The 21923-nt window shown below is 30.8% G+C and overlaps 1 protein-coding gene and 1 pseudogene across 1 annotated transcript; one reads left to right on the forward strand and one right to left on the reverse strand.

Moving 5' to 3' along the window:
- LOC111281582 (uncharacterized) overlaps positions 1 to 17498 on the forward strand; it is a 77691-nt pseudogene extending 60193 nt beyond the window's left edge.
- A 391-nt stretch (positions 17499 to 17889) lies between these two features.
- LOC111282806 (putative protein S-acyltransferase 7) lies at positions 17890 to 21326 on the reverse strand. Its single transcript, XM_022871060.2, has 6 exons — positions 21044 to 21326; positions 20749 to 20930; positions 20453 to 20635; positions 20046 to 20354; positions 18920 to 19153; positions 17890 to 18838 (listed from the first exon to the last, which is right to left on the reverse strand). The coding sequence occupies exons 2-6, from the start codon at positions 20851 to 20853 to the stop codon at positions 18401 to 18403; spliced, it is 1269 nt and encodes a 422-aa protein (XP_022726795.1). The 5' UTR covers positions 20854 to 20930; positions 21044 to 21326; the 3' UTR covers positions 17890 to 18400.
- Positions 21327 to 21923: the final 597 nt, after the last annotated feature.

The following is a 21923-nucleotide window of genomic DNA, read 5'->3' on the forward strand; positions in this document are numbered from 1 at the left end:
TACATCAAAAAAGAATGAAGGGGGTGTAAACAGTCACACTTGAGAGGCATCTATCTAAAAAATTTATCCCATGCAATCCTTATTCTTTTCATCAACCCCATTTCTCTATAATAGGTAATATCTATAAAAGCTCATATCTTTGTCAACCAGGCCTACATTTGGGCTTTCAAGCAAATCTCTATCTTTAAATGATCACTCACGATCTTGTTCGTACATTTAAGCCTACCACTCAACCAAAAAAAAAACCAAAAAAGACTAAGAAATGATCAAAAGAAACTTTTAACCCTTATTTCTCACCTTTTACCTTCGCTAATAGAAGGCCACTACCTCACTCATGTGCCTTAAAAAATAACATCAAATCCATCGGTAAAGAGTAATGATCATAATAACAAGTGTAATTATCATATGAGAGCAATTGGCCACTCGATTGAAAAAAGTAGACAGTTGAAGCAAAAAGTTAAGGATCTCATCAAGAGTAGTACTTTAACTTTAGAACTTATGGAACAATGAAAGTTAACTCCATCCAATCACAAACTGTGAGAAGTTTAAATGTGAAAAGAAGTCTCAAGTTTTGAAATATTAAGAAAGGATGATTTTTTTTTATACCTTTTACCTGTTATTTTATGTATGACATATGTAGGGTGTCTCTAGGAATTATTTGGATTAATCTTGTTAGAATTTATTTTGAAAGAAATAGATGCTTTGGAGTTTTTTTATAAAATTAAAATTTGTTTTTATGAATAAAAGCCTCACATAATTAATTTATGAAATCATAAGATGAAAAGTGCCTTGAAAAAAAAAAGAAAGAAAAAATAAATAGTGAAGAAAAAATAAAGGAAAAAGGAATTTTCTTTTGCAATAAAAGGAAAGTTTGAGTCTTGGATGAGTTGGTGATCACTATTAAGAATTTCTCAAATACCTAAAATATCATTTCTTAAATCATTCAATTGATTTCATTCATCAGCCATGACCTTTTAAAAGCCATAAACTTGAATTTGTGAACCTTACCTTCATCTGATAATGTTATAATATCAAAAGGTGATATTCTTTTTCAAGGCAATGAACAATGAAACAACTAATTGAAAATGAAAAAAGAAATAAGGTTCTTAGAAGATCATACAAACATGACATTTTTAAGAATTCAGATATGGTAAATTGATGTGTCATGTTACGCTATAGCTACAAAATTTTTAAGCTACTCTAAGTCTTGTAAAATGACCTCAAACTTACTAACCTTTTAGCTATTTACCTCAAAATTGACTTGGCACATGTGTCTTGGTGGCACGTTGATCAGAAAAAAAAGACTTCACTGTCCTTAAGATAACTTGAGTAATGATCGACCTATTCATTCTCTTTTTATGGAGTGACTTGGATTATTTGATACCTTAAATGAGTTCATTCCAGATAAGACTTTCTTGTAATAACTATCATTACGAATGGTTTGTTAAAATGAAGTATCTTTCATGAATTGCATTTCTAGCAAAGTGGATTAATGTATGAATTATGCGAGACATGCCAAAAAAAGAAGAAAAAAAGGTAAAAAAAAAGAAAAAGGCAAATGATTATGGCATCATGCATTTAAGAAATTTGAATAAATCTAAGTAAAAACCTAATAAATCCAAAAATTTTGGAAAAGATACAAAAAAAAGCCCAAAATGAAAAAACCAAAAGAAAAGTCAAGAAAGCCAATAATTCAAAAACAAAAAAGAAACCTTTTAAAATGACAATCTTTCTTCAAGTTCATTTTTCCAAAGGTAATTGCTCTTCAATTTAAGTGATCATGCTTGAAATGATAAATGGTTGTCATTCATCATCCTTGCATAAATGTAAAAATTTATCCCTTGCTATCTCTTTGAATTTGATAAATTTTCTTTCAAAAATAAACCCTAACTAAGGATCACTCTTCACACTGAGGGAAAAAAAAGGGATGCATTTAAGGATTAAAAGTAGTGATGTCCAAAAAGGAATCCCATCTATTAAAGGCAAAGGTATAATATAATAGTTCTTAAAAGTTTTGAATCCACTCAAAGAAAAAAAAAAAGAAAAAGATAAAAAAAGGGAAAAAGTGAAAAAGTGAAAGAAAAAAGAAAAGAAAGAAAAAGAAAAACAAAGAATGAAAAAAAAAATTAGGTGAAAAAAAAAAAGAGAAAAAAAGGAAAAAGTGAAAGAAAAAAGAAAAGAAAGAAAAAAACATAAATGAATGGAATGAAAGTACAAGAAAATGATAAAGAATATATCTTAAAGTGAATCTTTCAAATGAAAAGTGATTCTTGGTTTAATCACCTTTAAATATTTATTTTGGGCTTATCCTTTTTTTTAAACCCTGAACTTTGATATATATTATATCCCAATAAAAGTCTATATCAGATCAAGCACGAATTCTTAAAATTGAAGAGCTTCTCTTTGAAGAATGACCATTAAACACATGAACCCTTTTTTACCTCTCTTTATCACCTAATTATCTATTTGAACATTAGTTCATTTTGGATAAGTTTGAGTTCTTGAATGCATGGTGTAATAATCAACAAAAAAAAAAAGATGAACAAAAAGAAGAAAAAAAATAAGAAAAAAATAAGAAAAAGAAGAAGAAAAAAATAAGATGAAAAGAAAGAGATAAATATGATTGTAGGATGAAAACCCTGCAAAAAAATAATATAGAGCAAATTTTGAACCTTCAAGGCCACTTTTGGTACTGACCAAAGGCAACCTAAATGCTTTAAAAGATTTAAATATCAAAGTCCCAAAAGTTTTAAAAAGGGGATTTCGAAAATCTTAACATTTTTTTCATTCCCAAATAACTTTTCAAAATCTCAAGCCTTTATAATTAACCTTGACATATATCAAAATGTCACATTTGGAAACTAAAGAAAATGTCAAAAATGTTTGGTTTTCAAGGGATTCATTTTTAGACAAACTTATATTTCATTTATGAGCTTGCATGGATAAGTGTACATCTCTTTCATGCCCTTCTAGTCAAGAAGATTTCTTTAAAAAAAAAAAGAAATGAAGCTTTCACATGCTGAACCATCTGACGCTTTTGAAGAAAAACATTACATTTTTCATTTCTAGTAGGGAATGCTAACTTTTAAGAGACTCTCGAAGTAATATTTGTTTAGATATTTCATTCTCTTTGACTAAAAAATTTAATTATATGGGACAAATTTTGTTAACCATTTTTTAGAAATTTTTGAATAACCAGTCACACTTTTTGTGAAAAATAAAAAAATCATGTTTGAGAAAATTATTGAAATGTAAGAATCTTTAGACTTGTTTGTATTCAAGAAAGAAAAAGGTTTTTTTTTTTTTCACGGAATAATTAATGATGTTGAAAAGAAAGAAAAAATGTTTTTAAGAATGGTGATGTGTCTTTTTGTTAAACCCAAACACATGTTGTATATTGAATGGTACATGTTACATGATTTTATGAAAACTTGTAGAACATAAAAGTAAAAACAAGAAAAACATGTTAAAAAAATAAAGTAGAAATGGGTAAATAGATCAAAAGGAAGATAAAGGAAGGCATAAAAAAAAGAACATGAGAAAATGAAAGAAGAGACCCTTTCAAGGGAAAGTTGAAAAGCTAATTGGATCAGCAAAAAGAAATTAGCAAAAATAAGATCCAAAAAAATGAGAAAAAGGATGTTTTCATGTACATCATCATGTTTGCATTTGCATTATGAAAAAATATATTTACATTTGTATCACTGCAATACATCTATATAACTAGGATAGAAGTTTACATTTGTATGGAATATTTGCATTTGGAAAAAGACATTTGCATTTGCATATGAGAGGAGATATTTGTATATTCACATAGAGTATTCATTTGCATTTTTGCTTGAAGTAAAGTGTACATTTGCATGATCATTTAAATAGTCTTTTGCATCATGGTTATACTTGCGAAAGTTTGGGTAATAAAGCAAGAAAGAGAAAATTTACCTTTTTGAAATTTAAAACACTCAAGCAATGGTGTGAAACACTTCTGAAAGACAAAATTGAAATATTGGGCATTTTCAAATCTAAAAGATAAGAAGTTTTAAACAAATAGTGAACATTTTTTGAAATAAAAAGTGAAAATTTTGAAGTAAAAATATTTCAAACCCTAAAATTGATTAGAATTAGGATTAGGATAAGGAGCATGTGATTTCCAAAGACCTCCAAAAAAAAACCATAGATTTTTAAATGATTTCCAAGACCTTCGGCAAAATTCTAAATCTTTGAATGATTTCAAAACCTCTAACCAAAATTTTAGATTTTTGAACTATTTTCAAGACCTCTGAACAAAACTTTAAATTTTTAAATGATTTTCAAATACCTCTAAGCAAATCTTAAATCTTTGAATGATCTCCAAGACCTCCAAGCAAAATTTTAAATTTTCGAAAGATTTTCAAAGACCTCTAGGTGAAATTTCAATTTTTTAAATGACCTCGAAAGATCTCCAAGCAAAATCTTAAATTTCTAAATGATTTCCAAAGACCTCCACGCAAAATTTTAGATTTTTGAATGATTTCCAAATACCTATGGGCCAAATCTTAAATTTTTGAAGGATTTTCAAGATGCTCAAGCAAAACTTCAAAATTTTTTCAAGACCTCTAGGTAAAATTTTGAACAATTTGTAAATCCTTTAGGCAGAATGTTTTAAAATTTTAAAATTTTAAGACCTCTTTAAAAGTGCATTCATAGATGTTGAGATTTGTGAAACCTCTTGGCATAATCTTTAAGTCTTTCGGGCAAGATTCATAAATTTTCTAAGATGAATCTATTTTGATATTGAGATTTATAAGACTTCTGGGTGTAATCTCTAAGTCCTCCAGACAATATTCATAAGTTTTGTAAGCTAAATTTGTTCTAGTGTTGAGATTTGTAAGACCTTCAAGCATGATCTCTTGTTTTATTTTCTAAAGTCATTGATCATTTTCTTAAATGAGTTTTTAAATTTATTTTTAACAGTTATGGAGCCTTTAGTAAAAGAAGTTTTTTTTTTTAATTCATTTCCAAATGGTCAAGTCTTTAAAATATTCAAAACAAAAAAAAAGAGAAAAAGTTTCCCTAGGAAGTAGCATCCAGATAAAATTATTGTTAATGTTTTTGCATTATTCTTAATCCTTAAAAATATACAAAAAATGGCAACTATAGACACATAATTTGTCTGGGATATGTTATTGTTTTAAACCAAGCTTGTTTTTATAATTGAGCTTGCCATCATTTTTTGAACTCATTACATTATCCATTTTTAATTCTCTAGTATAAAGCCTAAAGCGGGCTCTATAGTCAGACCCTTTGTATAGGCCCAAATGAAAGTCTCAATGGTCTAATAAAAAGCCTAGAATAAAACACCCATTTCAAAACCCAATGTGAGCTATTAAAAATGACATCAAAAATGGCCTAATCACAAGTCCAATAGGCTAAATGGCTAAAGCCCATAACCAAAATAAAGCGCAAAAATGAATAAAAATAAAAAATAATAATGCCTAAAAAAATAAAGCCTAAAAAATGAAATCCAAATAAAATAAAGACTCGAATAGGCCATCAAGCAAGACCAAGACCAAAAGAGGCTTATTCGACCTTGTTTGAAAGTAAAAGCCACATGCAAAACAGAAAAGGAAACCATGCAAAAGTTATTACATGAAAAAAACTGAATTGAAAAACTGCATAAATAGGAGTTTGGGAACATAGGGCATAAGTATAAAAAAAAAACTAAATGATAAAACCAAAAAGGGAAAGCTTTTATGAAGGGAAGTGATATAGGAAGAAAAAAGAAACTAAAAACACAAAAACAAAAGAAAAAGGGCATTCAAGCAAAAAAGAGGTAGGGAAACAAAGACTAAAAAAGCAAAAAATCTGACCAAGAAAAGGAAAAGAAAAAGCAAAAGAAAAAAAACATATAATAAAAAAATAATAAACCAAAAAATCCAAACAAAATAAAAAATTTGCCTTAGGAAATAGCATTTGGACAAAACTTTTGTCTATATCTTTGAATTATTTTTGATCTTCAGAAATATATAAAAAATGATAATTGTAGACACCTAATTTTGTCTAAAGTATTTTATCATTTTTATCTAAGCAAACTTTTGTAATTGGGCCTTAATCACCACTCTCCAAGCCCATTACATGATCTACTTTTAAATACTCTAAGATGAGACCCAATTTGAGCTCTATAATGAAACCCATTACATAAACCCGAATGAATACCAAAATGGCCCAATAAAAAGCTTGATAAAAGATTTTTTTTTTAAAAAGCCTTAATGGCCCATTGTTTGCCCTTAAACAAAAAAAATCAAATAAAAAATATAAAAAATAAATATAAAAAGACATAAAAATGTAAAAAAAAAGTTGGCAAAAAATATAAAATAATAAAATAATAAATAATAAAGCTTGAAAGGCCAATGAAACTACAAATTAAGCAAATAAAAAAAAAGCCCAAATAAATTCAAGGTCAAAAAATATTGGGCTTTTGTTAAAGGCCCAAGATGTGGTAAAAAATGAAAAGGCCTATACGGCCATATTAGATGAAAATGAAAGCCAAACCATGTATGAAGGGGAAAATGGTTGCTGCAAGAAAAATCGTAAAAGGTGAATCATGCATGGGACGTAGGGTGAAAATGGCAAAACTGAAAAACTAGAACCATGAAAGTTGCAAACCACATGTTTCATGCGCTAAGAATGTGGGGCATTCGTGAAGAGAAATAAAACTGAAAATAAAAAAACTGAGGGGGGAGGCACAGTTACGACAGAGAAACAAGGGAGAGAAAACAAAGCAGAAACGGTGAAAGGGAGAAGCGACCGTAAAAAAAAAAAAAATGAAGAGCCGCATGAAGTCGTGGAAGCAGACGCGTGAAGTTGGAAAAAATTAAAAGGTGCAGTAAAAAAAGAGAACAGAAGAAATAGTGGCTAACAGCAACAAAAAATGAAGGTAAAAAGGAGAAAAAGAAATGAAGAAAACTAAGCAAAATAAAATAAGAGAAAAAGACTGAGAAACAGCTGTCAAAAAGAAGCAACAAAAAAAAAAAAGGAGGAAGCCCATAGAAACCAACCAGAAAGTTCATGGAAACCAACCAGAAGGGACGGGCAACAGCAGAAGAAGTAGCAAAAAAAACCAAGAAAAAATTAACTAAAAATAAAAATTGGTAGCAGGGGAAATAAAGGGGATTGGAAGAAGCTACTGGCAGCTAGCGGTAGGAAAAAAAAAGAAATGAGGAACAAAAATGGTGAAGGCAGTAGGCATTCGTGGCAGCAAAACAACAGAAAAAGGGGAAGAGAAGAATAGCGAATCAGTAACAAAGAAGCAAAACCAAAAAAAGAAAAAACTACAAAAGATTGGTAGCTAACAAAAATAAAGCTGACGGCAGTAGCATAAAAAAAAGAAGCAAGAGGTCAGTAAAAAACCATAAGACAAAAGTGGAGGTCCGAAAAGATCAACGAAAAATAGACTAGAAGAAGCATAGAAAAAATGTATGGTTTGTTGTCCATGCTTTGCATTTCATCCTGTGTTGTGCCCCTTGTCTCGTGGGTTTGTTTGCTTCTTTGCATGTGGGGTTACTGTCACGACAAAGACTTTTATTTGATTCATATCTAATGGACTCTTCTGCATAAAGAATAGGTAAAAGCTTAAGGCTTTAGTCTTTTTATCCATGATTTCTAGTATTGATACTTTAGTTTCCTTGTTCTTCATGTTGTTTGCATTGATAGATTAGTTTTTCCTTATTCTTCATGTTGTTTGCAAAGGTTAAAGTTATATCATTTATCATACATATTTTCGGGTATATATGACTGGGATAGATAAATCAGTTCTTTTAATATACACTAATAATGGATGATTTCATGAAGATAAGGGGAACCCAATGACTTTTGAAAACAAAAAAAAGGAGCTTCTCAAAATATAGGTTCGAGGCATGTAATCTTAAAAGCTGGGGGTTTTGTTTTTCATATTCCATAACTTTAAACAGATGAGAGAAGATAGCATAAATGGGTGAAAGCTAGTGTTTCAAGGAAGGCGGGGACGGTAATGGTTGTACTTAGGGTACCTTGATGTGTCTTTGTTTTCTTGTTTTGGCTTGTAGTCACGGTATGAACATGATTAGGGGTTGTGAAAATAACATATTAACAATAATAAATACAAACAAGTGGATAAGAAAGAAATAATAAATAATAGTAAATATAAAAATCTAAATAATAAAAAATTTAGATTATGTGAATGTTTAAATAGCTTTTTGCATTTTTATTTTTTTTATTGTAGTTACTAATATATAATTGTTTTAGTTTATGTTTGATTTTTATTGTTTAATAACTTTGCATATGGATTAACCTTTTAATTAGCATATTTATGTTAATTTATTAGATTCATGCATTTTTGTCATAATTTGCTTTTTTTAAAAAAGAAAAAAAGATCTCTTAAAATGTTATTAACAAACAAAGCTTCAGTAAGAAAAAAGGATTTTGACAACCCTACCTAGTTGTTGGAGGAGATTTAAAATTGTATTTTGAAATTTTAATTCTGCTTGAATGTAAGGAAATTAAACAAAAATAATAAAAATAATAAAGGGTAAATAAATAAATAATAGTAATAATAATAATAAAATTTTAATGAAAAAAATAAAATATATAAAACTATATAAATTTAATTTTTTTAAAAAATTATGAAAAATGAGCTTACTTTGAAAATTTGCTTAAATGGTAAAATTTTAGAGAAATTCGTAAAATAACCAAATCCTGAAATGAAACCCCAAAATGAAATCCTAAACCCTAAAACTTTAGTTCAAACCCTAAATGAAAAGTTAAACGCTAAAGTTTCGAAACTAAAAAAAATTCCTAAACTCTTAAAGACTTGTATGAAGACATTTTGTGAAGTAATTTGTTCTCGAATACTGCCTAAATGATGGGGTATTTAGAAAATTTTATTTCAATAAAAATTTTCAAGTAATTTCATAATCAAAATAATAATAAGATTAAATAAAGAATAAAAATAAAAATAAGATTTTAAATATAAATAGTCACACTTAAATTCTATCTTAAGATTAGAGATTTCAAATAATCTTTTTATATTTAAGAACCCGGTCCCAAAATTACATCTCATCGTTTTGCATAACACTCATTCACATATATTTATTTTTAGATTATGATTTACATTCATTCAACATGCTCTTTTTTTACAATTGGTTTTTGGTTAATTGTAACATTATCCTTTTTCTGCAAAAGTAAGGGTGTCACAGTATCGGGTCGAAGGCGAAGCAATCAAAAATTCACCCTGCCCCAATCGGTTGTAACTTTTACTTGAAACCCTATGATAATCCAATTCTCCACAATGCTACAAATTGCCTTTCATCATTAAGGCATTATTATAAATCCTTTCCAACACTAAAACTTTTCTTCCCTATCACCCAATACACGCAGGAACCTCATTTGAATTACTAATCAACCTATCGAAAGTCTAAAATAGTGTTTGTCCCTAACCTTAGCCAAACACCATAATCTATCTTCACTCATCAATCAGTACTCCATCAAATTGGTCGGTTCAAAGCCTTAGTTCGTTGATGACCACCGATTGGCACAATTTTTTATTGATCGGTCTGCCACTGCCATTATTGTCAACCGTTGTTCAACAACATTGATCAACTCATCACTTGGACTGCTATCGTCGGTTCTCTCACTGTCACAGAATCTTAAAATCATCATAGATCTTATACTAGGCGATCCACTCAGGTATAACTCCTTGATAAACCCTTAGATATCTCAAACTTCTTATTAACTAATGAGTATGTGGCATTCATCATCCATGATTTGTATCATGTAGTTTTAGGAATGCATGATGATATGCAATTTACTTATTTTTACGATTTTATTTACGTTAAAGGTGATGGATATTTTTCAATATAAATTCACATCTAGTATGAGAAATAGATTGTATTAAATATGCCTTCTAGGCATTTTATAAATCGTCATCTAAAAATGTATTCAATTTGGACTATATTGCATTACATAATTCTTTGGTTACTCTACTTTACTTCTTTAATAATAAGTATGAACTGTTTTATTTAACATAATTGTTTGATTATGGTGTTTTGCATCATTTAAAAATTGATAAACCACCCCAGGTTACTAATCTATGTGTATCTTTTCATATGTATGCATGACAGCGCGAAACATAAAAATTGTACATAAAATTACATGTCAATAAATTTTTAATCTGTAAGCTAGCTGGGGATGGTCTAAAATGGAAAAATAAAGATTGGGTTTATCCTAGACAGGAATTTTTTTTTTGCTACATTGAATAAATTTTATTAAGCAAACAGATGGTTACAAAACTATAACTCCCTAGCAATAGAAACAAAAACAACTTCCAAAAAATACATGAAATGTATGAACCCCAAATTTTCAAAAACTAAAAACTCTATAAGAATGAAAAGATAAAGATAACAACACAGAAAAAAAATTCCACCAAATATCAATTGTTCAAGTCCACAAGATAACCTCAAACATATGTCCAACAAGCTTTTAGGTCTTCAAACAAATTGCTATAGCATCCATCGAATTTCTGTCCACACCAATTTGAAGTTTTGATTCCTCCAATATTTTGTTTACTATCTCCAAACCAAGGTTTTTTGTAAAAACAAGACTATAACCTTGAAACAAGCATTTATTCTTGGGATATAAATAAATCAATTGACAACTCTTAATCAAACTGTGGATCTCAATACTAAATGGAGTGCTAAGCGTGAAATAAACACTACTCACATAATCTCTAATACTACTAAATATATTTAAAAAATATATTTAATAAGTTTTATTTGAAGAAAAATGTGTAATCATTATTAAGGATGTAAATGAGACATATGTACTTGCAAGCTACTTGGGATCGATTTGAAAAAAACATGAATTTGTATAAATCATTCTCAAACCAAGATCGAGCAACTCAGATTATCAAACGAGTTGAATTTGAATATCTTAATATTTAGATCGAGTAGTTCACAAATCTAATTAAATTTTTTAACATATATTTTAAATATTTTATTAGTTTTTTATAATTTTGCCCTCTTATGTATAAAAATATTAAACCCCAAACCCTAACCTTCAAAATCTTTTCTTTCTTCCCCACTATCCACTCCAAGTGGTGCACCATAGTCTTTTAAGTTCTCTCCAATCCCACTCCCAAACTTAGCCATTCCTTCCTTTTTCCTTTCTTCATCAATTTTTTTATAAGCAAAAGATTTTGCTTAAGATCATGCCTTTCATCTGTTCCTTCAAACTCTTTTTTTTTTTCTTTTCTTTTCTTGCTTCACACTTTAAATCTATTTTTCTCTCTCCATTGTTGCTCCATATTGTTTCTTGTATTCATTAGTTATTTCAAAAATCCTTGCTTTGAAGGCAAACCCACTAATCGCCATTTTTAGTTTAATTTTTGTTTGATTTTAGTTTCAGAGCATATTAGTTAAAATCCTAACTTGGTACTTGGTTCTTCGTTCTTCATTCTAAATTTGATTTGAATTTCAAGCTAAGTTTGATTTATAGCCTTCTTCCTTTTATTTTCGTGTTTTTTCATATATTAAATACATGATTTACTTGAATTTTTAGCTTAAATATCCTTTTTTTGGGTTTGTTTTTCCTTCATTTTGAATATTTAGAGTTTTTTAATGCATCATTTCTTTCTTGGATTTTTTTGGGTTTGTGTCAATCTTGTTGTATGATGGAATGTTCTTTTTTATGAATAAATATCATCTGGTTTTCATGTAATTTTTAGTTTAAATATTTGGTTTTATTTGGACATATAAGTTTTTAATTGAAATAAAATATTTATAAAAATTTTAATTCTAGTTCGATTTCAAGCTCAAAATGTCAAGCTCGAAGTCAAGTATAAAATCGAGCTCGGTTGTTACTTGATAAATAAGTCTAATTGTATGAATTCGAGTAACTCAATATTTATCTCGAGTTAAGTTCAAGCTAAAAAATAAAATTCAATCAAACTTAAATAGAGTTTCGAGCACCAAATTAGATATCAAGCTCAAGCTATTCACTTTGTAGGCTCAACCCAATTACACCTCTAGTCATGTTCATTTTATTTTATAGGACTTTGATGTCTATTCACTCACCAAATCAAACATCATAGTTGTGATTTCTCACACAATTATTCTTAGGCTGTTTTCAACAATTTCTTTGTTATCTTACTTGAACATGATTTTTATCATGTATCAAGTTAAAATAAAATGAAAGCTCAAACAATGACAATGTTGGATTTGAATTGATCTAAGGTTTTGATATATCAAAACATTAAAGTTAAATCTACGATTTTTAAATTTATTCATTTAGTAATTTTTCCTTGATATTATTTTTTAATTAATTCTTGAAAAATTACTAATATTGTTAAACCTCAATTTTTCTCAACAATTCATGCTCTAAAATGAATATCATTAGTAAAAATATGTTTGAAAAAAATCAACTTCCTTGGTCAAAAATGTGAAAATATGCAAACTTGAAAAAAGGGATCAATCACCAATTTCTAGTATGCTCTTCCATTGTTTTTTCGATATGAGAATTGATCCCTTAAAGTGAGAATGCTCCTCCCCTATTTTTTTAAGCTAGAGGATCAATCCCCTCATTTTTAACGATTATATTTTTTAATCTAGAAGCATAAAGATTGATTTTCTTTTTGTAGGAAGTTCAAATAAAGACAAATTTTTAAGGAAATAACGGCTGTTTCTCAAATCCAATAACTCACAATAACTAGAAATCAAAAACCCACATAAAAAGAGCCCTCCAACATATTTAGGAGTAAGAGATTACATCTAAAGCATAAGAGATTGCATTCAAAGCATATCAAGTCAAGATTTACCATTTCTAAAGAATTCAAAAAGCAAAATTCCAAACCATGTATTACTAAAACCAAAATTATTATTATTATTATATAATCTCTTCATCTTTGTTCCTAAATTTAGCAAACACCCATCTATTAGAGGTTTTCTAGTTTGCAAAATCCTTTGTATTTTAAGAGGATTAGAAAGCAAAAGGTGTGGTATCCTTTTGAGAGTTTTGTAGTGGGATTGGATAGAATCCCACAAAGGGAAAAACTTGCTATCTTGAGCCTTAAAAGTATACAAATTATATATCTTATAAAAATAACATTTCACTAGTGGATTTAAAGGTTGGGTCAAAAAGTTAAAGAAGAGGACGTAGGTGCCTTTAAAGAATGACCAAACCTTTATAAATTTTTGTGTTTGATTCTTATATACTTACTATTTATTTTCATTTTTGTTTATTTATGTTTTAATTTCATATATTTCATATATTTTTAATTTCCCATTTTACTTTTATTTAAAATTTATTTTTGAAAAAAAAATTTGGAGATAATGCAATTCACCCTCTTATATTGTTATTTACACTTTATATGACATTCTAATAAAAATAAATCTATCCACTCCAAGAATAAACTTCAATCAAAATTATTTGAAAATAAATATTCAAATCACTAATAATGAAATAAGCATTCAATCAAATAGATATAAACATATCTTACCACTATCACATAAAGTAGTGCAATAAGTTAATTCATAGCTTGATACATCGTACGTGTATCTTACTCTTCATAAGACTTCCCACTTTACTTTTTTGTTCTTTGAACATACTTTTGTTGCAATTCAAATTTTAGAAGAACAAATTTGAATAATCTTGTTTCAAAATAGAACCAAGAACAATAATTGATGACAACCAAATATAATCTTCCATAATTTACTAATACAGATTTTTAAAGAATAACTTTTTTAAAATTTTGGTTCAACATCAATTGTATCCTTTCTTACTTTTTCTAAAAATTTCTTCAATCCATAAACATGAGGTTTGATTGAATAAGCCCCGTTGGAGAAAATACCACATCCTTTGTATATTTCCTTAAATTGTTACTTTTTGGGATTGACTAATGCATTCTAATTTGAAGAAAAGAAACTTAGATAAGGCATTTATATGAAATTTTCTTAAGGATAATAGTTTTTTCGCTTAGGTGTAAATTGATTCTTGTAAACGTTATCCACACGATACAATACTTAAATTAAAAAAAAAAAAAAAGAAAAAAGATCGCACTACAAAATGAGAGGAAGCGAGAATAAAATGATTTTTGAAAGATTAAATGTAGTGGTGTATTAAAATTAACATTAATAAAAAATTTTAATTATAAGCTTCAATCGGTGCTAAAATTACCTCTTTGTGAATAAACATACCTTAGGTAAAGAATCACTACTTTTGAAATGAAGCATTATTCTTAGGAACATAATTTTTTTTAATTTTCAGCAAGGGAATTCGAATGCCTGTGCCATGTCATTCGGATGCCACATGCAAACTTTTACATAGAATGTGAAATCAAGCAGAGAATTCGAATGCTCGCCTTAAGTTATTCTAATGCCTTTGGCAAATTTCAGAAATATTGCTTTTAAACTTGATCATTCAAATTCCCTTCAAATGGCATTCGAATCCCTTTGTTTATTTTTCTTTACAAATGCTATTTATGAACTTTCAAATATCGTTTCTTGAACACAAATAAACTATTTTTAAACCTTTGTATTTTGTAAAATGCACTTTAGAAATCATATTGGATAATATATTATACAGTTTGAACAATATGTGATGTTACATTTTATGAAATGATTTCCTCTTTCCAGACATAAAACAGCACAAAGAACTGCTACTGGAATTTGGATAAAGATATCAGAAAACAATTAACAAGTTACTTTTGGGGGCAAAACACTGAAAAATAAGTTAACCTCATTCAAATATTAAAGCAAAGCAACAATCAGGAATGACGAGCACAAATATGTCAACCGGTGATGGGTATCCCAGGTGGATCATGGAAGCAGGTAAGGCATACATAACATCTTAATTAATTTAAACAGAAGGCAAAATTGTCCTTTTGTACGGATCTCTCTTTGGCAGCCGCTCCATCGTCCTTTTCAATTTGTCTTAACTCTTTTGGTCACATTAATTACCAGTTTCAACTACTTCTTACAGAAAAAACATAAACGTGGAACAGGTTTTGAAGATATAACAACTCTAAAATTGCAATTCCAATAGCTCACAGTACTTTGATTTCGATCTTTTGACTTCAAGAGATACCCGAAAGTGAAAGTGTTTAAAATGCTGAGAGTAGCTATTAATGCTTGAGTAATCTAAAGAAACCATTGGGCGTTAGCAAAAAATTCACTTACTTCGTCACATACAGATCGAACAGAACCAACTTATAATGTCTATTTTATTGATAGATGATCTTAACAAATATTATTTGATAAAAAGATGTTGCTATCAAAGAATAATTCTATTTCCACTTTAATTTTCAATGCATGGACCATGGTCTTTGATTGTGGTTGGTATGGAATTTCTTCTTCTTTTTGTCTTCTAGCCAAGTCTATCACCTTATCTGAGCATACACTATCAACTGCCTCTTAGCATTGATCAGTATCAAGGCCTGCTAAACATGTCAAACTTTGTTCAGGATTTTGAAGAAGATGACCAGTTTCCAAGCATTGTCATCACACAGTCGTCTGATGAGAGTTCCAATCCTGTAGAACATAGTGCTGATGGTTCAACTCCTACCACCACAAGTTCAAAGAAGAAAAAAAATCTTGCAGGGAATCCAGGCAAGCACACTGTCTTATCTCTTGTTCAAACAAATAGTTGCATTACTTTTTGGATAATTTTTTTCGTGAAACAATAGCCACAGAGCATAACTGCACGAGGTAAGTGTTGGCAATGTTGTTTATCCTTTTCATATATGTCAGTATTTTCTAATACCTGATATGATCCTCTCTAGTCCCTTTTTTTGCATAAAACAGAATTCTCTCAATGAATGCCAATCAAGAGTCAAGACCACTTCTTTTCCGTCTAATTGGATGTGTATTCTTACTTGACATTTTGTTTGTGGAATCTTGAAGGACTCTCAGGCATCCTTTTCTCATATTTGTCTAATCCCTATATATAGATGCAAAATATTATGACAATAATTTGTGTTTAAATAAGATTCATGAATATTGATTCAGATTCTTCCAGAAATATTGATCTCAAAAATGTAGGTAAATTGTCAAATCACCAACTTTTCTCTTTCGGCAATTTTTCAGATCCAGATGCGGAGGTTGTAGCATTATCTCCAAGGACTCTAATGGCAACCAACAGGTACATATGTGAAGTCTGTCATAAAGGATTTCAAAGAGATCAGAGCCTTCAGCTCCATCGGAGAGGACATAACTTGCCTTGGAAGTTGAAGCAAAGAACAAATACACAGATTAAGAAAAGGGTTTGTGTATGTCCTGAACCAAATTGTGTGCATCATGATCCAAGCCGGGCTCTAGGTGACTTGACTGGCATTAAGAAGCACTTTTGCAGGAAGCATGGAGAAAAGAAATGGAAGTGTGATAAGTGCTCCAAACGATATGCTGTTCAATCAGATTGGAAGGCACATAAAAAGATCTGTGGCACCCGAGAATATCGTTGTGATTGTGGCACAATTTTTTTGAGGTAGAGCTTTATAGTAATTCCATTGTAACAGTCCATACATATTATAAGAGTTATGTAACATCTTATTCTGCGTGTGTGGATCATGTGAAGGGTGATATAATTTTTTTAAAATCCATTTGCCTTGTACAGGAAGGATAGCTTCGTCACACACAGAGCCTTCTGTGATCCATTGACGAGGAAAATTACAAGTTGAACCGTAACCTTACCACCACAGGAGGAATTTTGCAAAGGCCGCCACATGAGCTGTTCACTTCATCAATGCCCGATTCTGATCCATGCTCCAACGCGAACACAATGATGAATCTGTCGATTTCTAATGAGAACATGAACAGGTCATTGAGGCCTTCATTTTTGAACTTGGCTGGAGTCATGATGTCCAGCAATTTAGATCAAATTTTCAATCCGAGAACATCACTGGCATCTACTCTTGCAATTGGGTCTGCTTATACATCTGCCACAGCCTTGTTACAAAAAGCTGCAGAAATGGGTGCTAAGATCAGTGCTAATACAATTTTCCCAATACTACTACGAGGTTTTACCAGATATTCTAACAGCATCATGAACTCATCTGGGTCTGTCGAGGAAGGTTCTCCTATGGTTGGTAGTAACATAGGAACGAATGCTGCAAGCACCATTATCTTGTACCTGGGAGAAGAAATATATGACAAAAATTTGGAGACAGGGGATCTATTATCTCACCATACTCTTGCTCCAACTGCGTTATCCGATACTCATTTTCTGCAATCAGAGAATGGGAATGCTGGAAATCTGTTGGGAGAAGCGTACATGCGAGGTAAAAAATTGACGGTTGATTTCTTAGGTGTGGAAGGGGCAGGGCATCAGGGTGTCGGCAAGAAAAGAAGCAATGACGGAAACATAATGAACTTGGGGACTCCAATGGGCAGCTAAGCTTGAACAATTTGCGTTCAAACTGGTGAACTACTGAACTAATTCCAGTTTTGAGTTATTACTGATGTTGTAACATTGAGACTGCTTTTTCCAGAAAGAGCAAACTGTTCTCATTTCAATGTTGGTTAATATAATCGGAAAGAAATAACCATGCTAATCAGATTTAGCAGTCAAGTGAAATGATGTAATCTATGGTTGCTACCAATTTAGTCAATAATAATAATAATAATTCATATTCGCATTCTGATCGACAGCACTTCCAAATTCCTCATTTTGAAACATGTGTTTCTGCAGTTCATAGAAAAGAAAGATTATGCCCTCCAAGACCAAGGCTCCACCTTATATAAATACATAGGGGAACTGTATCAAAAGTAAAAATCACCACACCTCCACCCTTTGCAAAGTTCTTCTCGCAGATAAACAACCAACAAGAGAAGAATGGACCACGAAGACTTATGTTGAAGTCAGTCACACCCTTGCCATGATCAATGACCATTTCAATCCAGAAAGAAATCTTTTACTAAAAACTCGTTTTCAGGAAACTCTGGAAACAATTACTGATACCACCACCATGAGAGTTTAAGCAAGTTTCTGCAAGGGTGGGTTCAGGCCTAAAAGGTACAAGAAAAGTAGGGAAACAGACCCGAGCTCTATCTACATTTAAAGAAACCTTTCTACCATTGATGATTTAATTTAACCTTCACAAATCCAATCAATTATAAACACCCACCCAGATCCTCACAAACGAACACATTATTATAACACAAAACTTACCCCAAGCATCTATCAAAGCAGTATGATATACAACATTAACCCTGCACACCTTAGCCAGACGAGAATCTTCCTCCCTATCAGAGACAAATAAAGCGTAAAAACAACATTCTGATGGATTAATATCTTGGCGACATTATTCAGTTGCCAATTTCGATCAGCTGGGTTGGCAAATTTCAAGTAGGCTAGGAGATAATTACTATGCTTTCTGACTATAATTTAGGTGAAACCAGCTTCATTGGCCCCTGCGAACTTTCTCTCTAGCCTTGAAACTGTCTTCCATTCCAAACTCATTAGCCAACATGTGTATATCAGGTGAGATCTCCCAGTTGATTTTGTCACCCTGGTTTGTGTGCCTTGGTTGTGTTCCACACCTCTCCAATCCACCAACATTCTCAATCTGGCTGTGTATTTCTTCAAAGTCCTCAGCAGCAACAGCTTGCCGCTTTCCCATCTCTATGTCAAAGCTTGCTTTTGGCATCTCTGGGCTCATGGTTCGAGCCAAGGACATTGAGGCAGCAAAGAAAGATGTGTCTAACTTGATCTTTGCCCTGAAGTTATTTTTAGACTTGGGAATTTTGGAGAAAAAAATCTCAAAAATGTTGCGAACACAACCACGATTATAAGGATTCATTTTTGAATCATAACGATACCGAAAATTCTCATACGTTGTCTGCAAAAACAAAAAATTAGCAAGGCAGAGAGAGAGGACAGACTATAATGGAAGAAATGAAGGTAAAGAAGAGATCAGAACCTGGTTGGTAAAAATCAAATAGAGATGAAACACAGTGAGGCCTCCAACAAACCAAGCAGTTAGAAATGTATATAGTATAAGAAGCCCTGAAACAGGGGACTTCAAGAATGCTATCCAGAGATTACAGTGATATTGATCCATTATTTTCTTAATGTTTACCCAGCAGAAGGCAAAAACGTACAGGCATAGTATGGTTGTGGAAGACACGAACATGAAGAAGAATCTATAATTTCTCTGTCAAGAAAAAATTTTACACATTAGCCTTGAGGATAATAAAGTGTCCTGCAATGAAAGCCAGCAATGCACACAAGAAATCACCTAACAATCACATCTAAGTCATAGTTCAAGTAAAAATTTCAGATGACACAGGGAAGAATCAGTGTATTGGACATTCATTGTCTACGCAAGCTGCAAGGCAATGTTTTCAATTTAAAGGACCAAAAGCTCATTTCACAAGCACAACTGTATTGTAGATATTTCAACAATTAAATCTATAGCATCCATTTGAAGACTCATGCTCTTCTCTTTACAAAATAAATAAATAATAAATGGAGAAACCTATCTTAAATCCTTCCTCTTAAACTTATTCTTATAAACTTGAACTGGAAGTTTACAATAGGAAAGTTCCATGAGCAGCATAGTTAACCACAAAGGCAAAAGTTCCTACCGACCAAAGACTGACAATATGTGTGATTTTGTGAATGACAAATAGCATCATCCCATCAGTAAGTGAAACTCTGAGACAATGAATCCAATTACTTGGTTACTTTGCTAAGATATGTGAGAATAGCGACTTGGAATGAAAACTTTTACTACTTCAGTACTAAGCAAGACATCAGTTGACTCACATGAAGAATTTGAAGAAGATAGATACATCCTGTCAGAAGTTAGTTACTTGTAAATTGTTTTACATAAAAGTTCATCTCTTTTATCATGCCTTCCGCCATTATTTCCATAAATGCAAGTTTTTGAAGATGAAAGCAATTGCTTATATGCCAGAAGAAATATAACCAGCACTCATTTCCCAAGCACCTTGTAATCATTTCCCATTGGTAGGGAAACTTCAACAAGGATTAAATTAACCCAAATTTTTATCAGGTGAGAAACTAAATATAGAAGCATGTACCTTCCCAATGCATTGCCCCACCCATGGACAATGGTGATCGAAACGCTCCACACAGTTATTGCATATAGAGCAATGTGAGCAACGTGGTGGGCGGTATAACATGCACGTTTGGCAGTATTTAACCTTGATAATCACCCCATTAACGACAATATCTTTTGTAGGTGGTATACTTGGAACACCAACACGGCTCTGACACCCTGGCCAATCCGCAGACATAGTGGAACCATCTTCCTCTAGTTCTGGAGGATGCGGGTTTCGAGGAATCATGCCAGGATCTCTTCCAGAAGTGAGAAGCAGAAGAATAAGATCCTGAGCTAGTTTGACAGGCAAAACAATGTTAATAACTGAATAATCCCAGAAACAAAGACATTTTATTGGTTTTGAATTTATGGAAGAAGAGAACTTACATATACAGTTAAGAGAATTAAAATAGCTACAATGAGATTGCCAAGATGGTGGTCGAATACGTGAACGAGTCTTTGAGAAACAAAAGCGCAAAATAAAATAACTGGGATCACAATTAGAGATATTGTGAGGAAGATTGACCTGACATCTGGACCAAATATAAGTCTACCTCCAAGGCAAAATCTCTGAATAAATTAATTAAACTTGAAGTTAGCTATTTGGAGACAGATTATTAATTGTTAAGTGCAAGAACAAGGAAAGGAGAAAAAATGGGAAATCGTAGATACAGGTAAATTACATTGTTTCCTTTCCAAACTTGATAGGCTCGAAGGTTGGTGACATTGATGTCGACGGCACAGCGGTTGGAATCAGAGAGCTGGGCAGGCAACGGAGTTCTGTACATCTCTTTAAACCACAATCAGATCTCTCTCTCTCTTTCTTTGTCCTTTTCACTGTTATAACATTTGTCCCTTGGCAACTCTGCAAGCCAATAACATTTTTCCACATTATTAAAATTATTGGATTTTCTTTGTTCTGGAGAATGGAGAGGAAGAATCCAAAAAAAAAATTTTTGAAATTTTTTTTTATTTTACCTGGAAAAGAGAAGGGAATGAGGAAGGCAAAGTTTCCAGAGTGGCAGGAAGGCGACGGTGACGGGTAAAATCTTAAAAAGAATCGGAAGCTTTGGAGCTCAGCAGGGAGATTAGAATCTTTCTCCAAAAAGCTCAAAAACAGAAAGATGGAGGAAGGACCAGCAATGATGGTTACAGACAGATAGAGTGTGTGGGATTGCACATTTCGCTCGCCTGGCGATTTTCCCTCAGACGAGTGGGATCGCCGATTTTTTACGACTGTTAGATGCGATACTTTTTCTTCATTTTTTTTTTATAATTTTTATTGTATATATAATGAAAGACTATGGATGAGAACGCGGTCCTTGCCGGACTCCTCACTCCTTTTTCCATGCTCCCCACCTCTAATCCTTGTAATTGTATTTAATTATTTATTATTATTGTAGTAATTATTACATGCAATGGTTAAATATTAATTTATAATACCGTTTTATTTCATTTTTAATTTATTTTTTTAAATGTTCTAAAATTATTTCATTTTTTAAATATCTAAAATTTTTATTTTTTTATATTTCAAAATTATTTTTTATGATTTTTTTATTTTTTAATACTAAAAATTATAAAATTTTAATTTTATAAAAGAATTTAATTTTAATATTAAGTATATTAAAATTAATTTTTTTAAATTCTGTAAAAATTAGCACAAAACAAACAAATAAAGACGAAAAAACATGATTTTTTGTTTCATTTTATTGTTTTGTTATTATTTTATATTTACTCTATTCATTTATATTTATTTAGCTTTTTGTAAATAAATAAAAATATTAATAATAATAATTTCTAGGACATTATATTTTTATTTTTAATTATTTAATTAATTTTTTATTTTTTATTTTTAATT

The sequence above is a fragment of the Durio zibethinus genome, chromosome 5, assembly GCF_047325235.1.
Source record: "Durio zibethinus cultivar Kanyao isolate XHJ-2024 chromosome 5, ASM4732523v1, whole genome shotgun sequence".
In the NCBI taxonomy this organism is placed as follows: domain Eukaryota; kingdom Viridiplantae; phylum Streptophyta; class Magnoliopsida; order Malvales; family Malvaceae; genus Durio; species Durio zibethinus.